Source organism: Artemia franciscana, chromosome 21 (genome assembly GCF_032884065.1).
Source record: "Artemia franciscana chromosome 21, ASM3288406v1, whole genome shotgun sequence".
Lineage (NCBI taxonomy): Eukaryota > Metazoa > Arthropoda > Branchiopoda > Anostraca > Artemiidae > Artemia > Artemia franciscana.
This window is the reverse complement of record NC_088883.1, coordinates 26,757,567-26,778,824: the sequence shown is the minus strand read 5'-3', so window position 1 is coordinate 26,778,824 and position 21,258 is coordinate 26,757,567. Positions and strand designations below refer to the sequence as shown.

Sequence of the window (21,258 nt, the reverse complement as noted above, 5' to 3'; positions counted from 1 at the left end):
TTTTTTAGAATTTCGGTTACTATTGAGCCAGGTAATTTCTTTAATTAGTGTTCGTTACCACGAACGGTTTGAAAATATGATTTACTAACTATAAGGCGACAGAAGTATCTACAAAATATTTCTTTTCATCTTTTACAGCTACTACTTTTTCTGTTCTGGTAGCTTTCCACTATACAAGACATCCAAAATACCCTCACCGGGCGAAAACCGTTAAAGCACAACAAGCATACAATTCTACTTTGATAATAGGTGGATTCAAGAATGAACGGTTCTAAAAGGAATGATGTGTATCCAGGTATGTTTATTGGGGCAGTGTTTTCATATCTCTGTTATGAGTCGCTACTTCGCTGATGCTGGTTAATTTCCGGGTTACCGATGCTGAATTTTTTTGCTAGAAAATTAAAATCGAATAGTGGAAGGATGCCACCCCCGTCTAAAAAAACGAGGTCGATATAACCTTGGAACTAATGGAAGAAAACTAAAATGGAGGGAATTTGAAAGTATTTTTCTCGAAACCCAGGGCAAAGTTACTTTCACTAACTGTTGGCATATATTCTTTTTTGTCCTGGTTATGCATTCTCGTTTATTATCTTATTTAGGTATTGGAGATGCAAGGCGTTAAGTCTTCGGGTTAAGTTCTTCTTATTCTAAAGACGCTTAGCAGAGGTTTAATGATTTTTTATAAATTTAAAAACAATGGGATGCATTCTCGTTTACTGTCTTATTTAGGCATAGGAGATGCAAGGCGTTAAGTCTTGGGGTTAAGTTCTTCTTATACAAAAGACGCTTATTAGAGGTTTGATTATTTTTTATAAATTTAAAAACAATGGGATGCATTCTCGTTTACTGTCTTATTTAGGCATAGGAGATGCAAGGCGTTAAGTCTTGGGGTTAAGTTCTTCTTATACAAAAGACGCTTATTAGAGGTTTGATTATTTTTTATAAATTTAAAAACAATGGGATGCATTCTCGTTTACTGTCTTATTTAGGCATAGGAGATGCAAGGCGTTAAGTCTTGGGATTAAGTTCTTCTTATACAAAAGAAGCTTATTAGAGGTTTGATTATTTTTTATAAATTTAAAAACAATGGGGTTGAGTCTAAGATTAGATTAAAGGCTATGACGGCTCGTCTCAAATAGTTAAATGTTTTGTTTAATAACTGTGGAAGTGGATAGCTCAAATGTTAAGTTTTGACTTAGTTCACTTTAGCACGGAAATTTCTGTTTTAGGCTTATATTCGATGAATTATTATTTTCAATAACAAATTCATCCTTATTTTTACTTACGACTAAAAAAATTCAAACAAAAAAAAATAAAGCGCACGTTAACATGCAAATTCTAAGAATTTACAATCGTAAGAGCTGACAGGATCTTTTTTTTTTTTTACAGTGGTTGCCAAGTCAAGATATTTGATAAAAGGACATTCTGAACTTGCACTCCCACGTGAATAACCCCAAAAATTGTAAACAATTCGCCTCACCTTCTCTTTGCAGGTTCCGCACAAATGTACTTTGGAACGCTCTTCGTCTGGATATCTATTCAAAAGCATTCGAACACAAGTATAAAAAAAAAAGTTTCATCCATGGACAGGGTAGGGAGGAGAATATTGCAAAAAAAAATTACAGCAAGCCTGTATATTTAGGAGCACAATTTCGATTTTTGTCCCCAAAATATTCTTATAGGAAATTATTTCCCCTCCCCCTCCTATGCGCAGAACTACAAAAACGCATGAAAATTTGCCTACTAGGGAACTATCGTGAGATTATTTCCCGTGGTTTGTGCCGTATTATGTGTCTGGGCTTATTTGTGACGTGGTGAATTGTGTGGGATGAGCTATTGTATTGGGTTGTCAGGTTTGAATTTAAAATACCCCCCCCCCCCTACTTTCTTCAGAATGAAGTGCATTTAATTGTTGTTACATCTAAAGGTTGTATCTGAGATTTTCATACTTCTGATATAATTGTCTCAAAGGAGGGGTCTCGATCAGGAGGGTCAAAGTGTGATTGAATATACATTGCCCTGCTGAACTTCCCTTTGACAACTTCTTGGCAGACGGTTTTTGGAATTATCTCAGCAATATCAAATTTTGATGCCCAAGCATGATTTACAAATAAGTAATCTTGAATCTACACCAAAGGAAAAGAAGCTCAGATCTGAAGCTCTGAAAAACGGCGGCTAGCTTTTGAAATAAAATTAAAGCTCAACTTGCTTCATGACTTACCGGATGAAAAATCTGACGAACCACAGCTGAACACAGCAAGCCTTTGCCGTGATTAGTCATTTTAAGAAATAAATAAACTATGCATTTTATTTGTGGATGACTGTCGAAAAATCAACGAGAAAAACACATTTCTCGATAAAATTATAAAAAAGTAAAAAAAAAATGAATCTTTTCTCATAATTTTTAATATTTGAAATTCGACAGGAGCTGACTACTACTACTACTACTACTTATAACTCACTGCAGCACCAAGCCGCCTGAAGCCAACACAGCTACGCACGCTCTTCCTCCAACCTAATCCATTCAAGGCCTCCCTCTTTACACCCTCCCAAGAACTTCCCATTTCCTTTAAATTTTTATTTATGACATCCTCCCAATCCAGACAAGGATGACCTGCTTTCCGTGTAGCCCCAGACGGTTGGCCAAAAAGTACAATTTTCGGCAATCTGTCATCCTTCATCCGCAGAACGAGGCAGATCGAAGCTGCCCACTTGATCAATCTTTTCATAGCCCAACGCCACTTTTTCATCTTCACTTATTCCTAGCCTTAGGGACTTCTTAACATTAATTTTCAAACGTATTCTAGCACCCTGAACTCGCAAAACCTCTAAAAATTCATTTATTTTGTTCACACTTTCATCTAATATGCTTAAATCATCAGCATAATCTAAGTCCAGGAGCGTTTAATTAATAAATTGGGAAATGTAAGATACGATCTATAGACGTGACAAACGATTTTACAACCCTGTATCTAAACCACTTTAAGATCTTATTTAAGACATAATTTACTCGTCCATTAGTTCCTGATGATTACTGAAAAACAAAGCATACAAAACAAAGAAAAACACAGTTCTCGACAAAATTATAAAAAGAGCAATAAAATAAACCTATTTTTGGAACTTATAAGATTTGAAATTAGACACGGGCTGACTGATTGTTTTATTGTAGTTATAGATCGTAATAAGATAGGTAATAAGGACTTGTAGGACGATCAAGTTATAATGTAATTATGGTAGGAACTAAGCCTAGGGTTAGCCCAAGCGGCGGGAATTCACCTGGAAAAAATGCCATAAATAGAACATTAATAATTAAACTGTTCTCTTTAACAGTGGTAATCGATATATCAAAATTTGTTTTTAGACTTTATTTATTTTAGCAGCAAACCTTTAATTCTGGGCCAAAAAACAAATTTAGGCAACCAATTCTTCATTCTGTTTGAGACACAGATATACCAAACGCTATTTTTTTGCTATGTTCAATTTAGAAATTACTTGTTAACGTGGCCTTATCCAGGGGGGGGGATTTTGAGCCCCTCATCCCACGAAAATTATGTCCTAATCGTATATTAGTAGCAAATACATATAATGCATGTCTACAGGAAGCCCACGAACGAAAATCCTGGGTAAAAGCCTACTTGACCACAGATTCATCTTTCTTTCTTTTTTGTTTCTGACTGACCAAAGTAAAACAGAAGAAAAAGATAAAGCAAAGGAACAATAAAAAAGAAGCAAAAGAAAAAAAACAAAAATAAAAATATTAAGGGTAAAGCAGACATAAACATACAATTCATTCCCACTTTACAATTTTCGCAAGAGCTGACATGTTAGTGTCAGCTCTTGCTGACACTAATCTGCAAATTGCTTGCAAATATCGTTGCCATCTCAATGAAGAATATCTTCTTCCAAACTTTTACTCCTATATGAACAATTTTAGCAAATCATAAACAGCCAAGATAAAAAAAATATCTTGATAAAAAATAAATAAATAAATGCTCTATTTTTAATTATATAATTAATTTATTTATTATCTATATTTATTATTTATTAATTTATTTAATTATCTAATTAATTTATTTATATAAATAAATAAAACAATACCTGCAGAATTAGAACAGTGGTTGTCTTGTCGTGCAAAAACGGGTTCTCGTATTTCGAGCAACTCTCGTTCGACGGACGATTTGACCTCGATAGCATTTCTGTGGTATTTAATTAATGGGAATAGTATCATATGTCAGACACCTTAAGCATAACTTTTGATCTTACTTACAATTTCTCCAGTCCCCACATCATTGCTAGAAGCTCCCCCTTCGATAGCCGTTAAGTTAATCTTGTTAAAAAGTTGAATTAAAGCTGATTCTGCGGCTACAATATAACCAGATTCGTTTCGTACCACACCTCCAAGAAGCTCATCGAATTTCATTCCAGTTAATGAACTAAAAAATTAAAACAAAAAGCTTACCAAGATACTTTTTTCTCGCACTTCAATTATTGACATGTCCATAAATAATATGGATTGTTCGAATGTAAAAAATAATCCAATCAAAATATTAAACGATAATAATAGTATATTTAATTATTTTTCTCAAAACATCACTACAACTTTTTCGGATAATTGGCATACTAACTTAGCCTGGTATGAACAAGAGCCAGGAGCTCATATGGCACTTGTGACGAGGTCAGAACCTAAAATTAGACTCGGTACTAGGTTTCATAAAGATCCGATCACCCATTTGCAAGATGAACATACCTCAATTTTCACGATTTTCCCTCCCTCCAGCCCTCCAGATGGTCGAATCGGGGAGACGGCTGTTATCAAGTCAATTTGTGCAGGTCCCTAGCACGCCTGCCAATTGTAATCGTCCTAACACGTCCAGAAGCACCAAACTCACCAAAGCACTGGAGTTACCCCCAGCTCCCCCAAAGAGAGCGGATTTCGATCCGGTTATGCCCATCACGTATCTAGGACTTGTGCTTATTCTTGCCACCAGGTTTCATCCTGATCTCTCCACTCTAAGCGTTTTCTAAGATTTACGATTTCCCCCTCCAACTCCCAGCCCCAGTATCTCCGGATTCGGTCGGGATTCAAAATAACAGCTCTAAGACAAGAGGTCCTTCTAAATATCAAATTCATTAAGATCCGATCGCCCATTCCTAAGTTAAAAATACCCCACTTTTTCTAATTTTTCCTCTCCCTTCAGTCCTCCAAATGGTCGAATCGGGAAAAGCAACTGTTATCAAGTCAATTTGTACAGGTCCCTGAACCGCCTACTTATTTTCATCGTCCTAGCACGCCCAGAAGCATCAAACTCGCCAAAGCACTGGACCCCCCCCCCCACTCCCTCAAAGAGAGCGGAACCGGTCCGGTTATGTCAATCACGTATATAGGACATGTACTTATTCTTACCACCAAGTTTTATCCCGATCTCTCCACTCTAAGCGTTTTCCAAGACTTCCGGTTTCCCCCTCCAACTCCCCCCAATGTCACTGGGTCAGGTCAGGAATTAAAATAGGAGCTCAGAGACATGAGGTCTTTCTAAAAATCAAATTTCATTAAGATCCGATCACCCATTCGTAAGTTAAAAATACCTCATTTTTTCTGATTTGTCCTCTCCCTCCAGCCCTTCAGATGGTCGAATCGGGAATACGACTGTTATCGAGCCGATTTGTGCAGGACCCTGACACGCCAACCAATTTTCATTCCTAGCACGTCCAGAAGCACTGAACTCGCAGAAGCACTGGAAATCCCCCCAGACTTCCCCAAAGAGAACGGATCCGGTTCGGTTATGTCAATCGCGTATTTAGAACTTGTGTTTATTCTTCCCTTCAAGTTTCATCCCGATCTATCCACTCTAAGCGTTTTCCAAGATTTCCGGTTTCCAAGATTTTCGTTTCCCCCGTCCATCCCCTATGTCTCTGGATCCGATCCGAATTGAAAATAGAGTATGTGAGACATGAGACCTTTTTATATATCAAGTTTCACTAAGATATGATCACCCATTCGTTAAATAAACATATCTCAATTAACACGATTTTCCATCCCTTCAGTAACCCCCCATATGGTTGAATCGGGGAAAAGACTGTTATCAAATCAATTTCTGCAGGTCCCAGACACGCCTACCAATTTTCATCGTCCCAGCACATTCAGAAGCACCAAACTCGCCAAAGCACTAGAAATCCCCCTCAACTCCCCCAAAGAGTGCAGATCCAGTCCGGTTATATCAATCACGTATCTAGGACTTGCGCTTACTCTTCCCACCAGGTTTCATCCCGATCTATCCATTCTAAGCGTTTTCTAAGATTTCCAGTTTCCCCTTCTGACTACCCCTAATGTTACCGGTCTGGTCGGGATTTAAAATAAGAGCTCTGCGACACGAGGTCCACCTAAATATCAAATTTCATTAAGATCCAATCACCCGTTTGTAAGTAAAAAATACCGTATTTTTTCCAATTTTCCGAATTAGGTCCCATCCCCAACTCCCCCAAAGAGAGCGAATCTGGTCCAGTTCCCCCAACTCCCCCAAAGAGAGCGAATCCGGTCCGGTTATGTCAATCACGTATCTAGGACTTGTGCTTATTCTTCCCACCAAGTTTCATCCCGATCTCTCCACTCTAAGCGTTTTCCAAGATTTCCAGTTTCCCCCGCCAACTTCCCCCAATGTCACCGGATCCGGTCGGGATTTATAATATGAGCTCCAAGCTACGATTTCGTTCTAAATATCAAATTTCATTACGATCTGATCACCGGTTCGTAAGTTAAAATCACCTCATTTGTTCTAATTTTTACGAATTAACCATCCCTCCCCCCCAGAAGTTCGAATCAGGGAAGCGACTATTTCTAATCTAACCTGGTCTTGTCCCTGATACGCCTGCCAACTTTCGTCGTCCTAGCTTATCTAGAAATGCCCGAACTAGCAAAACCAGGACCGACAAACAGACAAACGGACAGACCGACGGACAGAAATTGCGATCGCTATATGTCACTTGATAAATACCAAGTGCCATAAGAAAAACGATCAATATAGGTCGAGACTTGGGGAATTCGTTTAGGACATTAATTTTGGAAAAACATTTTTAATTCAAATACGGTACAAATATCCTGACGTCTAGTATCCTAATGGTTTTAGTTATTACTGTGAATAAAATGAGATGAAATTACAGTTGCTTTGCGAAAGAGAATTTTTTCACAATTTAACTGTATACACGCATATTTATTTATTTATCTGTATTTTTTCGGAAAACTGGCATGATACTGTTTTCCATGAAAAACGATTTAGATAGGTCACGACTTTGGGAAATTTGTCGTCGGCCTTGATTTTGGAAAAAAAATTTCGTTTCACTAAGTCACAAATACCCTGGCGTCCAGTACTTTAATGATTTTAGTTTCTACAGGGAATACAATGAAATGATATTAAAGTTCCTTTGCAAAAAAAATTAGTTTTTTTTGTTTTCGTTTTTTTTTAACTACATAAATGTATATATGCATATTCATTTTTTATGTGTAATTTTTTTTCTGAAAACTGGCAAGATACCATTTTCAAGTGTGAAAAAAAACGATCTAGATATGTTTTAACTTAGGGAAAATTAATGGTACTTGTCCGTTATTCAGAACACATCCAGGAACTTTGATCTGAAAGATCTGACAAATAACGGTTTGTATCTCTATTCGGAGACAATTAGCTTAGTTTCAGTGAAAAAACATACGTTGTAGGCATATTTTAATTAAATATTTAATATGCAGAGTTGGTATTTTGATCAGGTTAGGATACATTTTGCATGCAGCCCCGCTATACTTAACCACAACCCCCCTACTGTGCAAATATATAGCCCAAATTATATATATTCTGTCTATCTCCCAATGCGTCTCAGTTGTTTCAGCACGTATATCCATAAATTGAATCATTTTGGAGTGTTCTGAATGATTGAGCACCAAATTGGTGGGGCCTTAATTTTGGATATACATTTTTCATTTCAGTAACATCACAAACATCCTGACGTGCAGAATCGTAATAATATTAATTTCTACAGTGAATAAAATGAAACAAAAGTTGCTTCGTGAAAGATTTTAATTTGTTTTAATTTTTTTTAAACAAAATAAATGTATATATAGGCTACATACTTTTTTATTTATCTGTAATTATTTTCTGAAAATTGGGATGACACTATTTTGCAGTGTAAAAAAATGATCTAGATAGGTTACAACTTTGGAAAATCGGGTTAGGGCCTTGATTTTGAATATATATTTTTCATTCCAATTACGTCACAAACCGCTTACGTCAAGTATCCTAATAGTTTTAGTTTCTAAAGCGAATATAATTCAATAAAATTGAAGTTCCTTTGCGAAGAGTATTGTTTTTTAAAGAATATAACCGTACATATTCATATTTATTTATTTATCTGTAATTTTTCCTGAAAACATGCATGATACTATTTTCCAGTGCAAAAAAACGGTCAAGATAGGTCACGACTCTGATACAATCATCTAGGCCATTAATTTTGGAAAAAACATTTTTAGTTTGAATGGTATCACAAACACCAAAGTGTCCAATAGGCCTACCCTAATGGTTTTTACTTTCTACAGCAAATAAAATGAAATGAAACTAAAGCTGTTTTGCAATAGATATTAAACAAATTTATAAATTAAAAACAATATAACAGTATCATATGTATATTTATTTATTTATCTGTATTTTTTTCGAGAACGGCACAATATTTTTCTGGAAATTGATATACTACCGTTTTCCGGTGTGAAAAAAAAACGATTTAAAAACAGTTTTTTGGAAAATTCGCGTAGGGCCTTAATTTTGAAAAAAAAATGGGCTGATAACTCCCATGTCTTCTCAAGGCCAGAAAATAATTTGCACTTTAATGAAAAAATACATCTAATGTTTTTGAAATACATCTAAATGCATCTTAAATATTTTCACTTTTTTACTTTAATAACTAAAGAAGTATTAAAACTTTAAGTAATAAATATCAGTATATCGAAATTAAATTGATAATCCACGATCACATTTTTTTTTTTTTTTTTTTTTTTTTTTTTTTTTTTTTTTTTTTTTTTTTTTTTTTTTTTTTTTTTTTTTAGTTAAGAGCAAATCATTTTATAATCTTGAGATGGCATGGGGGTTATCAGCTTTACTTATATTAATTTTTGCTGGTTTTGTCTTTGACTCGGCCGTTTGTTGTAATTTCTGTTCGTTTTGAATTTCATTTATTTATTGATGGTGATTCTTGGTATTTCTACCCTTCAAAAATCACTTAACTTTATTTCTGATCATTCTGGCTTAATGGAGCTCATTACTTTTCTTTGAAAAACTTGTTTTGTGGGAATTTTTTTTTTAAATTAACTTTACTGAAGAGATGGAAATGATTACAGATATTAACTGCATGATCAATATCTTTTAATACTGACTTTCTGTTGAATTATAAAATTATTTACTAGCAATAAAACTTGCGACAAGTAGTACTGAAGTATTATGTACCACAGTTTTTCATCAAATTTTATGGTCACGAAATGCAATTTGCAGTCATTGTGTACGAGCTTTACTCGAAAAAAAAACAAGTTTTTTCAATTGAAAGTAAGAAGCAACATTAAAACTTAAAGCGAACAGAAATTATTAGGTATATGAAAGGGGCTTTCCCGTCCTCAACGTCCCGCTCTTTATGCTAAAGTTTGACTCTTTGTCACAGTTCTACTTTTTAAAACAATAAAAAAAAAATTGTAAATGGAAAAACAGTGTGGTCTGAGAAAGTAATACAAACAGCTAAAGCAAAAGGCAATGTAAATGAAAAACCAATGTGGTTTAAGAAATTATTTCCCTGAGTGCGATGACAAAACGTACAGAAAATAAATGAAAAATTAATTTTCTTGTATGAAGATAATGAGAGACGTCAAACATCCAAACATAACCTTTCCCCCTTATGCTTAAGCTATGAAACACAATGAGAAAAATAACCTCGCATTTGCAGAGTTAATCCCATCAATAATTTCTTCTTGAGTTAGCCTCCTGATTTTTTCTAAGTCATACTTCCAAATTTCAAGGATATTGTTCTCAAAACACCTCTCATCAAATGTAGAAACTAATTCGCAAAATAGGGCTTGAGATAAGTCCACACTTGGTTCAAAGTCACTATCATACATTGGTTCTGTATTGTTGAAAACGTTTTCATCAAATTTACTTTCAAAATCTGAGAAATCAAAATCTAAGTTAAAATCGGGACCGTCAGCTGATCTCTTCTTTCTTGTTGACATGGAGTTTTGAACAACGGGGAGCCTGTAAAACAGAAAAAAAAGAAAAAAATATCCGTGATATTTCCTCTGGGAAAAAAATCCACATTTTTGGAGATAGGTACTTAAAACCTCTGCAGTAGGGTTCTCTGATATGCTGAATTTAATGATGCGATTCCCATTAAGAAGACTTGAATTTTTTATAACGTATCTTCCCATTTTCGAAAAATAGGCAAATTTTATTTCGTCGTAGCTTTTGATGTGCAACAATAAACTTAAGGCCTAGCCAAAGTCCAAAAATTTTAATCTCTTGTCAATTCTTTTTCTTAGGTGGCAAGTCGGTCAAATACAAAGGTATCAGTTTTCTTCGTTGCTTCAACTAAACAAACATAAGAGGGTCGAACTTAAGGGGTTTCTCACTCAAAATTACGCTAAGGTGCAGGTCCTTAGCAATTCTTCTTGTAATTACTTTATACAATATAATTTTTTATATGTATTTATTAACCAGCAGTTTATGTCTGCATGCTACTTATTCTCTAGACGCTGTTTAAACAGGTTACAACTAGCTAATACTTGACTGAATCGCTCCTGAACAATCCGAGTGGTTAGTCCCTTGGTGTAATTTATGCATTCTCACACGCTCCGATTACAGCTGCATCTAGTCTTTTGAGGGGAATTTTTTTTACTTCGGAACACAAATGTGTAAAGTATTTGAAGGGACTGCAGCCAGGAAGTATATATTACAGAAATAAGTTTCTGATTCTTGAATAGAAAATTTTTTGCTCTATTTTTGATACCCCACTACAGCAGTGTCAACTATAGCAATCTAGAATGCAAACCCGAAACAGGTTTTATAATTATTTTGGAATTATAAAAAAAAAATAATTGTCGGCTTTAAGATTTGATTAGATCAAAATATTCACCAGATTTTTTTTTATTCTATTGACATAAAACCGCCGAAATCACTAGTTCAGGAACGGCAGGCAAACTCCAAATGTTTAACATGGGAGGTATAGGAAGATTCCTTGAGAGTGCGTCCTGCCTTAAGGAATATTATATTATATTTGGAACCATAATATGCCAATAAGTAGGATGTCATTCTACTCCCATTGATATGGATCACTTTGATGGACTTTGTGCTATGGATCGCAGCAAAGGCAATGGGAGAACACAGAATCAAATGAGGAATTAAAACTTACCTAGATTTAAATTATGCCGACGATTTAAACATCCTAGACGAAAATGAAAAATAAATGAACTTTTGGAGGTTTTGCGATTTGGTACAAGAATAGGTTTGAAAATTAATGTCAGAAAAACTATGTCACTAACACTAAGAATAAGTAAAGGTGAAAAGGTGAAGTTGGGTAACGAGAAGATCGACACAGGGTGTTTTTTCGGAGTTGAAAACAGTTTAGGAGAACGGAAAGATAGAGGTACGATCAAAGCTAATGGGAGCCAAAACTAGGCCCTAGGGATAACTTTTTTCGTACCAATCACTCTTCCTCTAGTTTTATAAAGTACCAATAAATATAAAAGGGACAGGGTAGATTAGGAGTTCAAGTATGAACGCGAAGAAGTGCACGCAAAATTCCCCCAACCCTCTCTTACAATTATGTTTTTAACAAAACGAAACAAGACAAAAGAATCGTAAAGAAGAGAGAAACGAAGATAATAACAGCCAGTGAATAAAAAACCAAGAGGAGAATAGTCCTCTAAAGAAGAGAGAATCCTCTTTTCTTTCTTCTTTACGATTTTTTACGATTTTATCTTCCAATTTTTCCAAACTTTTTTCAACTATGAAAAAATACACTGAGCCTTGGCTGTTCTACTTTTAACATATTCACTGCACCCGCCGTCTTTAGTAATGACAGTGAGGATGTCCAAATGATCGAAATTCTCATTGCTCAATATCATCTATTCACCTTCACTTATTTCTAGCCCTAAAATCATGGTTTTAGTATCGTAAAGAAGAGAGAAATGAAGCCAGTGAATAAAAAACGAAGAGGAGAATAGTCCTCTAAAGAAGAGAATCCTCTTTTCTCTCTTCTTTACGATTCTTGCGCCTTGTGATAATTAGTCAGTGTGATTTCCAAAATTATTTAAAATAAGGCATCCAAAATATTATCTTAATATGTATTTCATATTATAACAGATTAGAAAAGCTTATAACATAAATTTCGCAGTTAAGAAACCATTTCGCAATAGGCCTGTTATAGGTTCGATTAAAAATGTATCCATCCCCTTCCACACTCCTTGCGATGGTCCTAACTATGCAGAACTATGGCCAAACCATTTCAACTACAATGATAAAATATAAGAGATACGATGTGTAAATATAAGAGGAACTGAACTATATACTTTGAATGAGTACATAAACTAAATATAGGAACCCAATGCTTTTGCTTCTAGGTCATCCAAATACTTTAAAACTACTATTTCATCTAAACTAATTTTTTTTTTAATTTCGCTATTTAATTTTATCCAAGTTCTGCTAGCGTTAGACGTGTGCCTTGTTCAAGTAGTTCTAATTCTTTGTCTTATAACTGTTTGGATGTGCAAGAAAGCCTTTTAATCAAAGTTCAAAATTATTCTTTTTGAAGCACCGTAATCAGTCCAGGGTTGCCAACTGGAAAGATTTTATGTCAAAAGGACACATTCCTATGTGCCGGGACATCATGACATAAAAGGGCAAAGAAGTGACACGTTTTAGAAATTTGGGACATAAAAGGGCAAAAAACGGACACATTTTGTAAATTTCTGACATTGTAAACCTTTAGTACTCCTTTCTGGTGATGTATGGGTTTATATTGATAATCATGACATAAAAAGGAGATCATGGACATAACAGGACATAAAAGATCAAAGGATAGGATAGGATATCAAAGGACATAAAAAGGAGATCATGACATAAACATTGACACCATGACATAAAAGGGCAAAGAAGTGACACGTTTTAGAAATTTGGGACATAAAAAGGCAAAAACGAACACATTTTGTAAATTTATAACATTGTAAACCTTTAGTACATTTTGTAAATTTATAACATTGTAAACCTTTAGTACTACTTTCTGGTGATGTCTGGGTTTGCATTGATAATCATGACATAAAAAAGAGATCATGACATAAACAGAGACACCGTGACATAAAAGGGCAAAGAAGTGACACGTTTTAGAAATTTGGGACATAAAAGGGCAAAAACGAACACATTTGGTAAATTTATAACACTGTAAACCTTTAGTACATTTTGTAAATTTATAACATTGTTGGCCTTTAGTACTACTTTGTGGTGATGTCTGGGTTTGCATTGATAATCATGACATAAAAAAGGGATCGTGACATAAACAGTGACACCGTGACATAAAAGGGCCAAGAAATGACACGTTTTAGAAATTTGGGACATAAAAAGAGCAAAAACGAACACATTTTGTAAGTTTATAACATTGTAAACCTTTAGTACTACTTTCTGGTGATGTCTGGGTTTACACTGATAATCAGCTAATATTCGTAGGCGTTTACACGTAAGCGTGTAGCCGAATCTTTCGTGCTAAGGGTTCACGCGAAATGAGATAGAAGAAACGTGTCTTTATTGTATTTATTATTATGTATAGTATGATTATATATAAAATGTAGTATTATTTATAATATTAGAAGATATATAATATAGTATGTCTTTTCCTATTTATATATAATCGTTCAATATATTTAAACATTTGTAGGCTATACAATGTATTTAAACACCAGGGAACCCTATTGTTTGAGGTCGGAATGGCTTCAGCCACGTAGAAGACTACGTACACTACGTAGACCACAAATAAGATTGTTTACTATAAACTATTCATTTATTGTAAAAAGTCTATATACATGATTTGAAAACAAACACAAGAGAACATCTTTACAGAAGTACTGCATCAGAGGAACTACCTGTAGCACTTCCGAAATCCGTATATAAAATGATTTCAAAGGGTCTTAGAAATACGTTCTACTATGTTAAAATAGCCCGATGTCCACTTTCTCGTATTATAAACTTAGTTTTTCTGATTCCCGTTTCCTCAGGCCAAGGCAACATAAATTTTACAAACCCATATTTTACTTAGGGTTCTAGAATCCAAGATACATTGCAACATGACATTGACCCACATTCCATCAAAATTAGGTGGCATGCTTCCTGTTCCAAGACCTGTCCCAAATGCAAATATATTTTGAAAAAAAAATGTCACTTTTCACCAAAGTAGTGTTTTTTCATGGCAGTTTTCTTTTTTTTTTTAGCATCGAGGTTTTTCCAGTGAAGTAAGCAAAGGGTTTTCTCCAGAGTAAAGGATTTACATGTGTATACGAGGTTCGTGCTTTCGCACCAAATCATTTTGTATGTTTGTTTTAACTACATTTATATAATTTTCATAATATTTAATGTTATCTGTTCGCTTTGAAATGGGTTTACAAAGCGTTTTTTAATCAATACTACAATTGATAAAAAAAAGATAACTTCTAGTTTTAAGATTTTCTAGTTTCAAGATGGACACATTTTAGCTACAAATGACACATTTTTGGATGATCAGGGGGCCCATTTATGGACTAAAAAGTTGGTAACCCTGAACCAGTCTCGTATCCGAAAGAGCATTTTCATCGCCTCAAAATGAATTCTGTGTGCTTCGGCTACAAATTTCTTTCGAGTAAAATTCCTCGCAAACATACTGTATTAATAGACATGTTAACAGACATTTTTAGAAATATTGAAAAAAACATTTACACTATACTAAACAACAGAATTTAACACCGCATAACAGAAATTAAACGTTACATACAATATTTCTTTGCATATACATAACCACTTGAATTTCCATGCACTGATACTGCTAACGCCATCTTTTAAGAAAAACAAGAATAGATTCAAGGTTCTTATCCATTGTGGAAATTGGCGTTGAATCAACTATCTAAATTAATTAGAGGTTGTTCCAACGACAATAAATATCGACTATTGCCTTTCCTGTCGGCAGTTTTTTCTGGAGCGAAATTGTAGCTTTAAGTTTAAAGGCCGCCAAATACAGATGCCAATCAATTTAAAGTCATAGATTGGGATATGACTGATATATCAAAACACAAAAAGTGCATATTTCAGAATTTTCATTTGATTTCCGTCAAATATTGAAAGATATTTGAAGCAATCAATTGGAAATTTGAAGCAAAAATCGTAAAATGAGTGTCCTATAAAAAAAATAACATAAAAATAATATAAATATTATATATATATATATATATATATATATATATATATATATATATATATATATATATATATATATATATATATATATATATATATATATATATATAAATAATAAGGCATGCGTGCTTACGGGGTAACGTTTTGACTAACCTTTTGAAGTGAACTCTATATAACTGCGTAAAAATAACGTTTGACCTTGATTGTTAACTGAGTTGTGAATGTTGTAAGATGGTTTATGAGTGTTGTAAGATGGTATTTTACATATATATATATATATATATATATATATATATATATATATATATATATATATATATATATATATATATATATATATATATATATATATATATATATATATATATATATAAAAGCCTTAACAAAGCAGAACAAACACTTTATTTCCTTTTTTTAAACGTCACGCACAGCCAGTGTGGTCTTAGATTTTATGTATAGCATACCCGTTTCAAAGTGATATAAGGTTCAAGTTTGTAACAAAGGTTTTTCGACCTTGTTGACAGTAAATCTGACACTATGTAAAGTTTATATTACTATATAAATATTCCCATTTATTACTTTAACATAATATAATTTAAATATAATAAATATAATTAAGTATTTTATTACTATGTAAAGTCATACCCGAAAATTGTAGTTCCATAATGGACATTTTTTTCAAAATTGAATAAATAAGAATTCTTTAGTTTTTAGAAGATTAGAAGATGGTTTGATGACATTGTCTAATAAAAAGCGAAAATTAGACTCTAAAAAAGTGAGTAAAATAGTAATAAAGACCCTTAAAAAAGATTTTTTCATAAATTTCAACGAGATTTTTTATGACTAATTGTAAAGGAAATTGCTACATACAATCACTTCTATGATTAACAAAAAATAACGGTTAGAAAAGAAAATAATTTTTTTTTTACAAAAACTATATTTTTGACTGACTGCTGCCTGATTCCCTATAGGTTGCCATTCCAAGTAAGTGTGCATTATCAAGATGTATATAATCATAAAATACCCTTTCCTACCTGTATAATATAAATTTCAGTACCCTAGGAGTGAAATGCTTTTAAAATGTTCGGGAATTTGTTTATTAATAAAACTTGTATATAAAAAAGCGCCTTCATTCTTTAGATGTTTGATGACATTGTCTAATTGAAAGCGAAAATTAGACTCTAAAAAAGTGAGTAAAATAGTAATAAAGACATGTTTACTAGACTATTTAGTTGCTGAACAAAGCTAGATAAAGAATGTACACGCTATACCTTATTTCCGATAATTTCCGAAGGCACGGCATTTTCTGGGCGGGGCAACGTCACCGAAATGGCAACCTTAGGGGGAAACACTCCCGAACTAGGTTGCACCGAAACGGCAACCTAGGGGAATACACTCCCTAAAAGTCATAGGATCTTATTGAAAATCACACCATGAGATTCAGCGTATCAGAGAACCCTATTGTAGGAGTTTCAAGCTCCTATCTACCAAATTGTGGAAATTTGTATTTTTTGCCAGAAGACAGATCACGGATGCGTATTTATTTGTTTGGGTTGTTTTTTGTTTTGTTTTTCCCCAGGGGTGATCGCATCGATCCAGTGGTCCTAGAATGTTGCAAGAGGGCTCATTCTAACGGAAATTAAAAGTTATAGTGCCCTTTTTAAGTGACCGAAAAATTGGAGGGCACCAAGGCCCCCTCCAACGCTAATTGTTTTCCCAAAGTCAACGGATCAAAATTCTGAGATAGCCATTTTATTCAGCGTAGTCGAAAAACCTTCTAACTATATCTTTGGCGACGACTTACTCCCCCACAGTCCCCGTGGGAGGGGCTACAAGTTAAAAACTTTGACCAGTGCTTACATATAGTAATGGCTATTGGGAAGTGTACAGACGTTTTCAGGGGGATTTTTTGGTTGGGGGAGGGGTTGTGAAGATGGGGATATGTTGGGGGAACTTTCCATCGAGGAATTTGACATGGGGGAAGAAACTTTCCATGAAGGGAGCGCAGAATTTTCTGGCATTGTTAAAAAAAAACAATGAATAAATAAATATGAAAAAGTTTTTTCAGCTGGAAGTAAGGAGCAGCATTAAAACTTAAAACGAATAGAAATTATTACGCATATGAGGGGCTCACCTCCTCCGAATACCTCTCTCCATATGCTAAAGTATTTTTAGTAATTTCAACTATTTATTCTACGGCTTTTGTGATTCAGGGGTCATACTTAATGAATTGGGACAAAATTTAAGCTTTAGTGTAAAGAGCGAGGTACTAACGAGCGGGCGAATCCCCTCATATATGTACTAAAAACATGAGAATACAAAAGTTCGTTACGTAAACTAATTTATAAATTACGTATATCTTTTACTAATAAAACATTCGTAAAAAATTAAACGTTCTAGTTGCCTTTTTAAGTAGCCAAAAAATCGGAGGGCAACTAGGCTTCCTCCCCCGCTCTTTTTTTTCTCAAAATCATTCGATCAAAACTATGAGAAAGCCATTTAGCCAAAAAAAATGCAAATTTTTTTTTAATTATTCCTCTGCGAAGAGTCAAAAATCAAAACATGCATTTATTCAAAAACGTTCGGAAATTAGATAAAAAAGACAAGTTTTTTAACTGAAAGTAAGGAGCGACATTAAAACTTAAAATGAACAGAAATTACTTCGTATATGAAAGGGGCTGCTTCCTCATCAACGCCCCGCTCTTTACGCTTAAGTTTTTTGCTGTTTTAAAAGAATAGTTAAGAGAAAGGCAAACTTTAGCATAAAGAGCGGGGCGTTGATGAGGAAGCAGACGAAAATTTGATTATAAAAATTGTCAATAGTTCACTCGGCACTTATGTCTTATTCAGTACATGCTCGAGGATTGGATCTGCAGATCAGACAAAAACCGGTTTATACCTGTCAATATTCGAAAAAAAAACTAGCTTAGGATCAGTTGAAATCTACGTGTTAGGTATATTTATAATAAATTTATAACATATAGAGATGGTATTTTGGTTGGGTTAGGTGTTTAATACAATGCGTTCTGTGCAGCCCCCCTACAATAATTCTTCGTTGTAGTCTCCATAATTTTGTTACTAAAGTATTGGATTTTCATCATATTTTGGTATATTCCATTATGATTAACCAAACTTCACTTCTCGAGTGTGTACTGAATAATACACAACCACCGTCGACTCTGCTGACCACGTCCGTTTGTGGCACTGTGATGTGTTGTGGCACTGTGTTGTGGCACACGTTTGTGGCACTGTGACATTTCTGAAACAAATGTCTTGACTTACTTGACTTAAGGCTCCTGCCGCATAGTATGTGGCGTTATGTAGTAACGTTGCTCCTCCAGATGGATCTATATGACTGTTTATATATATATATATATATATATATATATATATATATATATATATATATATATATATATATATATATATATGTATATACATATATATATATATATACATATATATATATATATATATATATATACATATATATACATATATATATATATATATATATATATATATATATATATATATATATATATATATATATATATATATATATATATATATATATATATATATATATATATATATATATATATATATATATATATATATATATATATATATATATATATATATATATATATATATATATATATATATATATATACCGAGACTGTGCTAGCTGCTCAGAAGCGACTCGCGAAGTACGATGCTTAGGCAAGACCTCTACCATCGATACCATCCGCTGCGATCGCTTTGGTGATAACCGAAGTGCTGCATGGCGGCACATTACTTTTTTTAACACAAATGCAATTCTTCCGACTTAGCTTTGCAAAGTAAGACAACTTAAAGGCAGTTTCATGTCAGATGTCGTAATATGTCGTTTTACGTCAGACAAATCAAGCAGCAAATCAACATTCATCTAAAGATCTCTTTTCATAAGCAGCGCAATAGCGCTGCCTAAGTAAAGAGCGATGAGGGCACAATGTATTATTTTTTTTTTTTTGTTTAGACCAGCGCACTTCGTGTCGAAGGAGTTGTCGTAGAAACTTCAAAAAGGGCTCCTTCGATTGAAAATTGAAATGGTTAGAGCTCTTTTTAATAGTCGAAAGTGATTGGAAGTCAACTAATCCCCCTTTCACGCCCACCATTTCCCAAGCACACTCAATCAAAATTTTGAGATGGTCGTTTTGTTCAGCGTAGTTGAAAGATCTATATCATGTCTTTGAGGATGACAACCCCCAGACAGCCCTCAGGGCAAGGGTTGTAAGTTATGCCCTGGGGGCATATAAGGTTTATACAGAAAGGATGATCGTATAAACTTTGGAGGGGGCTCACTGGATTGCTAATCAGAATTTTTAGTGCTCTTTTTGAGTTTCAGAGTGATCGGAGGGTAGATACCCTTACCCCCCCCCCCACAAACACACAAACACACACCTCGTATTTTTCCGAAATGCATCTGATAGAAATTGTGATACGGCCATTGGTTGTCGTAGAAACTTAGAAAAGAGCAAATCCGATTGAAAATTCAAAGAGCTAGTGCCCTTTTTAATAGTCAAAAGTGATTGGAGGACAATTACCCCCCTCACACGCCCATCATTTCCCTAAACACATCCATCAAAATTTTTAGATAGGCATTTTGTTATTAAGGGTCTAGAAATTAGGTTTTTGAGGATGACAGCCCCTCAGAGCCCTCAGGGCAAGGTTTATAAGTTATGCCCTGGGGGCATATAAGGTATAGGCTACATGGGAAGGATGATCGTAAAAATTCCGAAATGGGCTCATTTGATAGAAAATCAGATGTTGTAGTGCTGTTTTTAAGATTCAGAGTGATCAGATGGTGGATACTCACCCCCCAGGACACCTCTTATTTTCCCGAAATGAATCTGACAAAAATTTTGAGATGGCTATTTCTTATCGTAGAAACTTCGAAAAGGGGTCATTCGATTCGAAATTAAAAGGGCTAGTCCTCTTTTTAATAGCCGAAAGTAATTGGAGGGCAACTAACGCCCGTCCCGCGCCCACCATTTCCTTAAACACATCCTATCAAAATTTTGAAGTAGACATTTTGTTCAACGTAGTTGAAAGGTCCGGAAATTATGTCTATGAGGACCACAGCCCCCATACAGCCCTCAGGGCAAAAGTTTTAAATTATGCCCTGGGGGCATATAAAGTATAAATAGAAAGGATAATCGTATAAACTTCGGAGGTGGATCATTACATTGGTAATCAAAAGTTCTAGTGCCCTTTTTAAAATTCAGAGTCATCGGAGGGTAGATACTCCCCCCACCTGATATTTTCCCGAAATAGCCTACATCTGATAGAAATTTTGAGATGGCATTTTTGGTCTTAGACACTTTGAAAAGAGATCAATCCATTGTAAATTGAAATGGCTAGTGCCCTTTTATAGTCGAAACTGATTGGAGGGCAACTAACCCCCCTCCCACGCCCACTATATCCCCAAACACATCCATCAAAATTTTGAGATTGTCATTTTGTTCAACGTAATTGAAAGGTCCAGAAATTATGTCTTTGAGGATGACAACCCCCACAGCCCTCAGGACAAGGGTTATAATTTATGACCTGGGAGCATATAAGGTATATATAGAAAGGTTGATCGTAAAAACTCGGAAATGGGCTCATTTGATTGAAAATCAGATGTTTTAATGCCCTTTTTAAGATTTAGAGTGATCAAAGGGTGCATACCTCCCCACACACACACACCTCGTATTTTCCCGAAATGCATCTGATAGAAATTTTGAGATAACCATTTGTTGTCGTAGAGAGTTCGAAAAGAGCTCAT

The 21,258-nt window shown here is 34.4% G+C and overlaps 1 protein-coding gene across 1 annotated transcript in view; it reads right to left on the bottom strand.

Moving 5' to 3' along the window:
* The window catches only part of LOC136040627 (protein patched homolog 3-like), a gene marked incomplete in the record, with an annotated part of 148,648 nt that overhangs the window by 97,099 nt on the left and 30,291 nt on the right, over positions 1-21,258 (bottom strand). Inside the window, 2 exon segments of the mRNA XM_065724903.1 lie at positions 4,268-4,433; positions 9,954-10,271. Coding sequence (XP_065580975.1) covers positions 4,268-4,433; positions 9,954-10,271 — 484 coding nt within the window.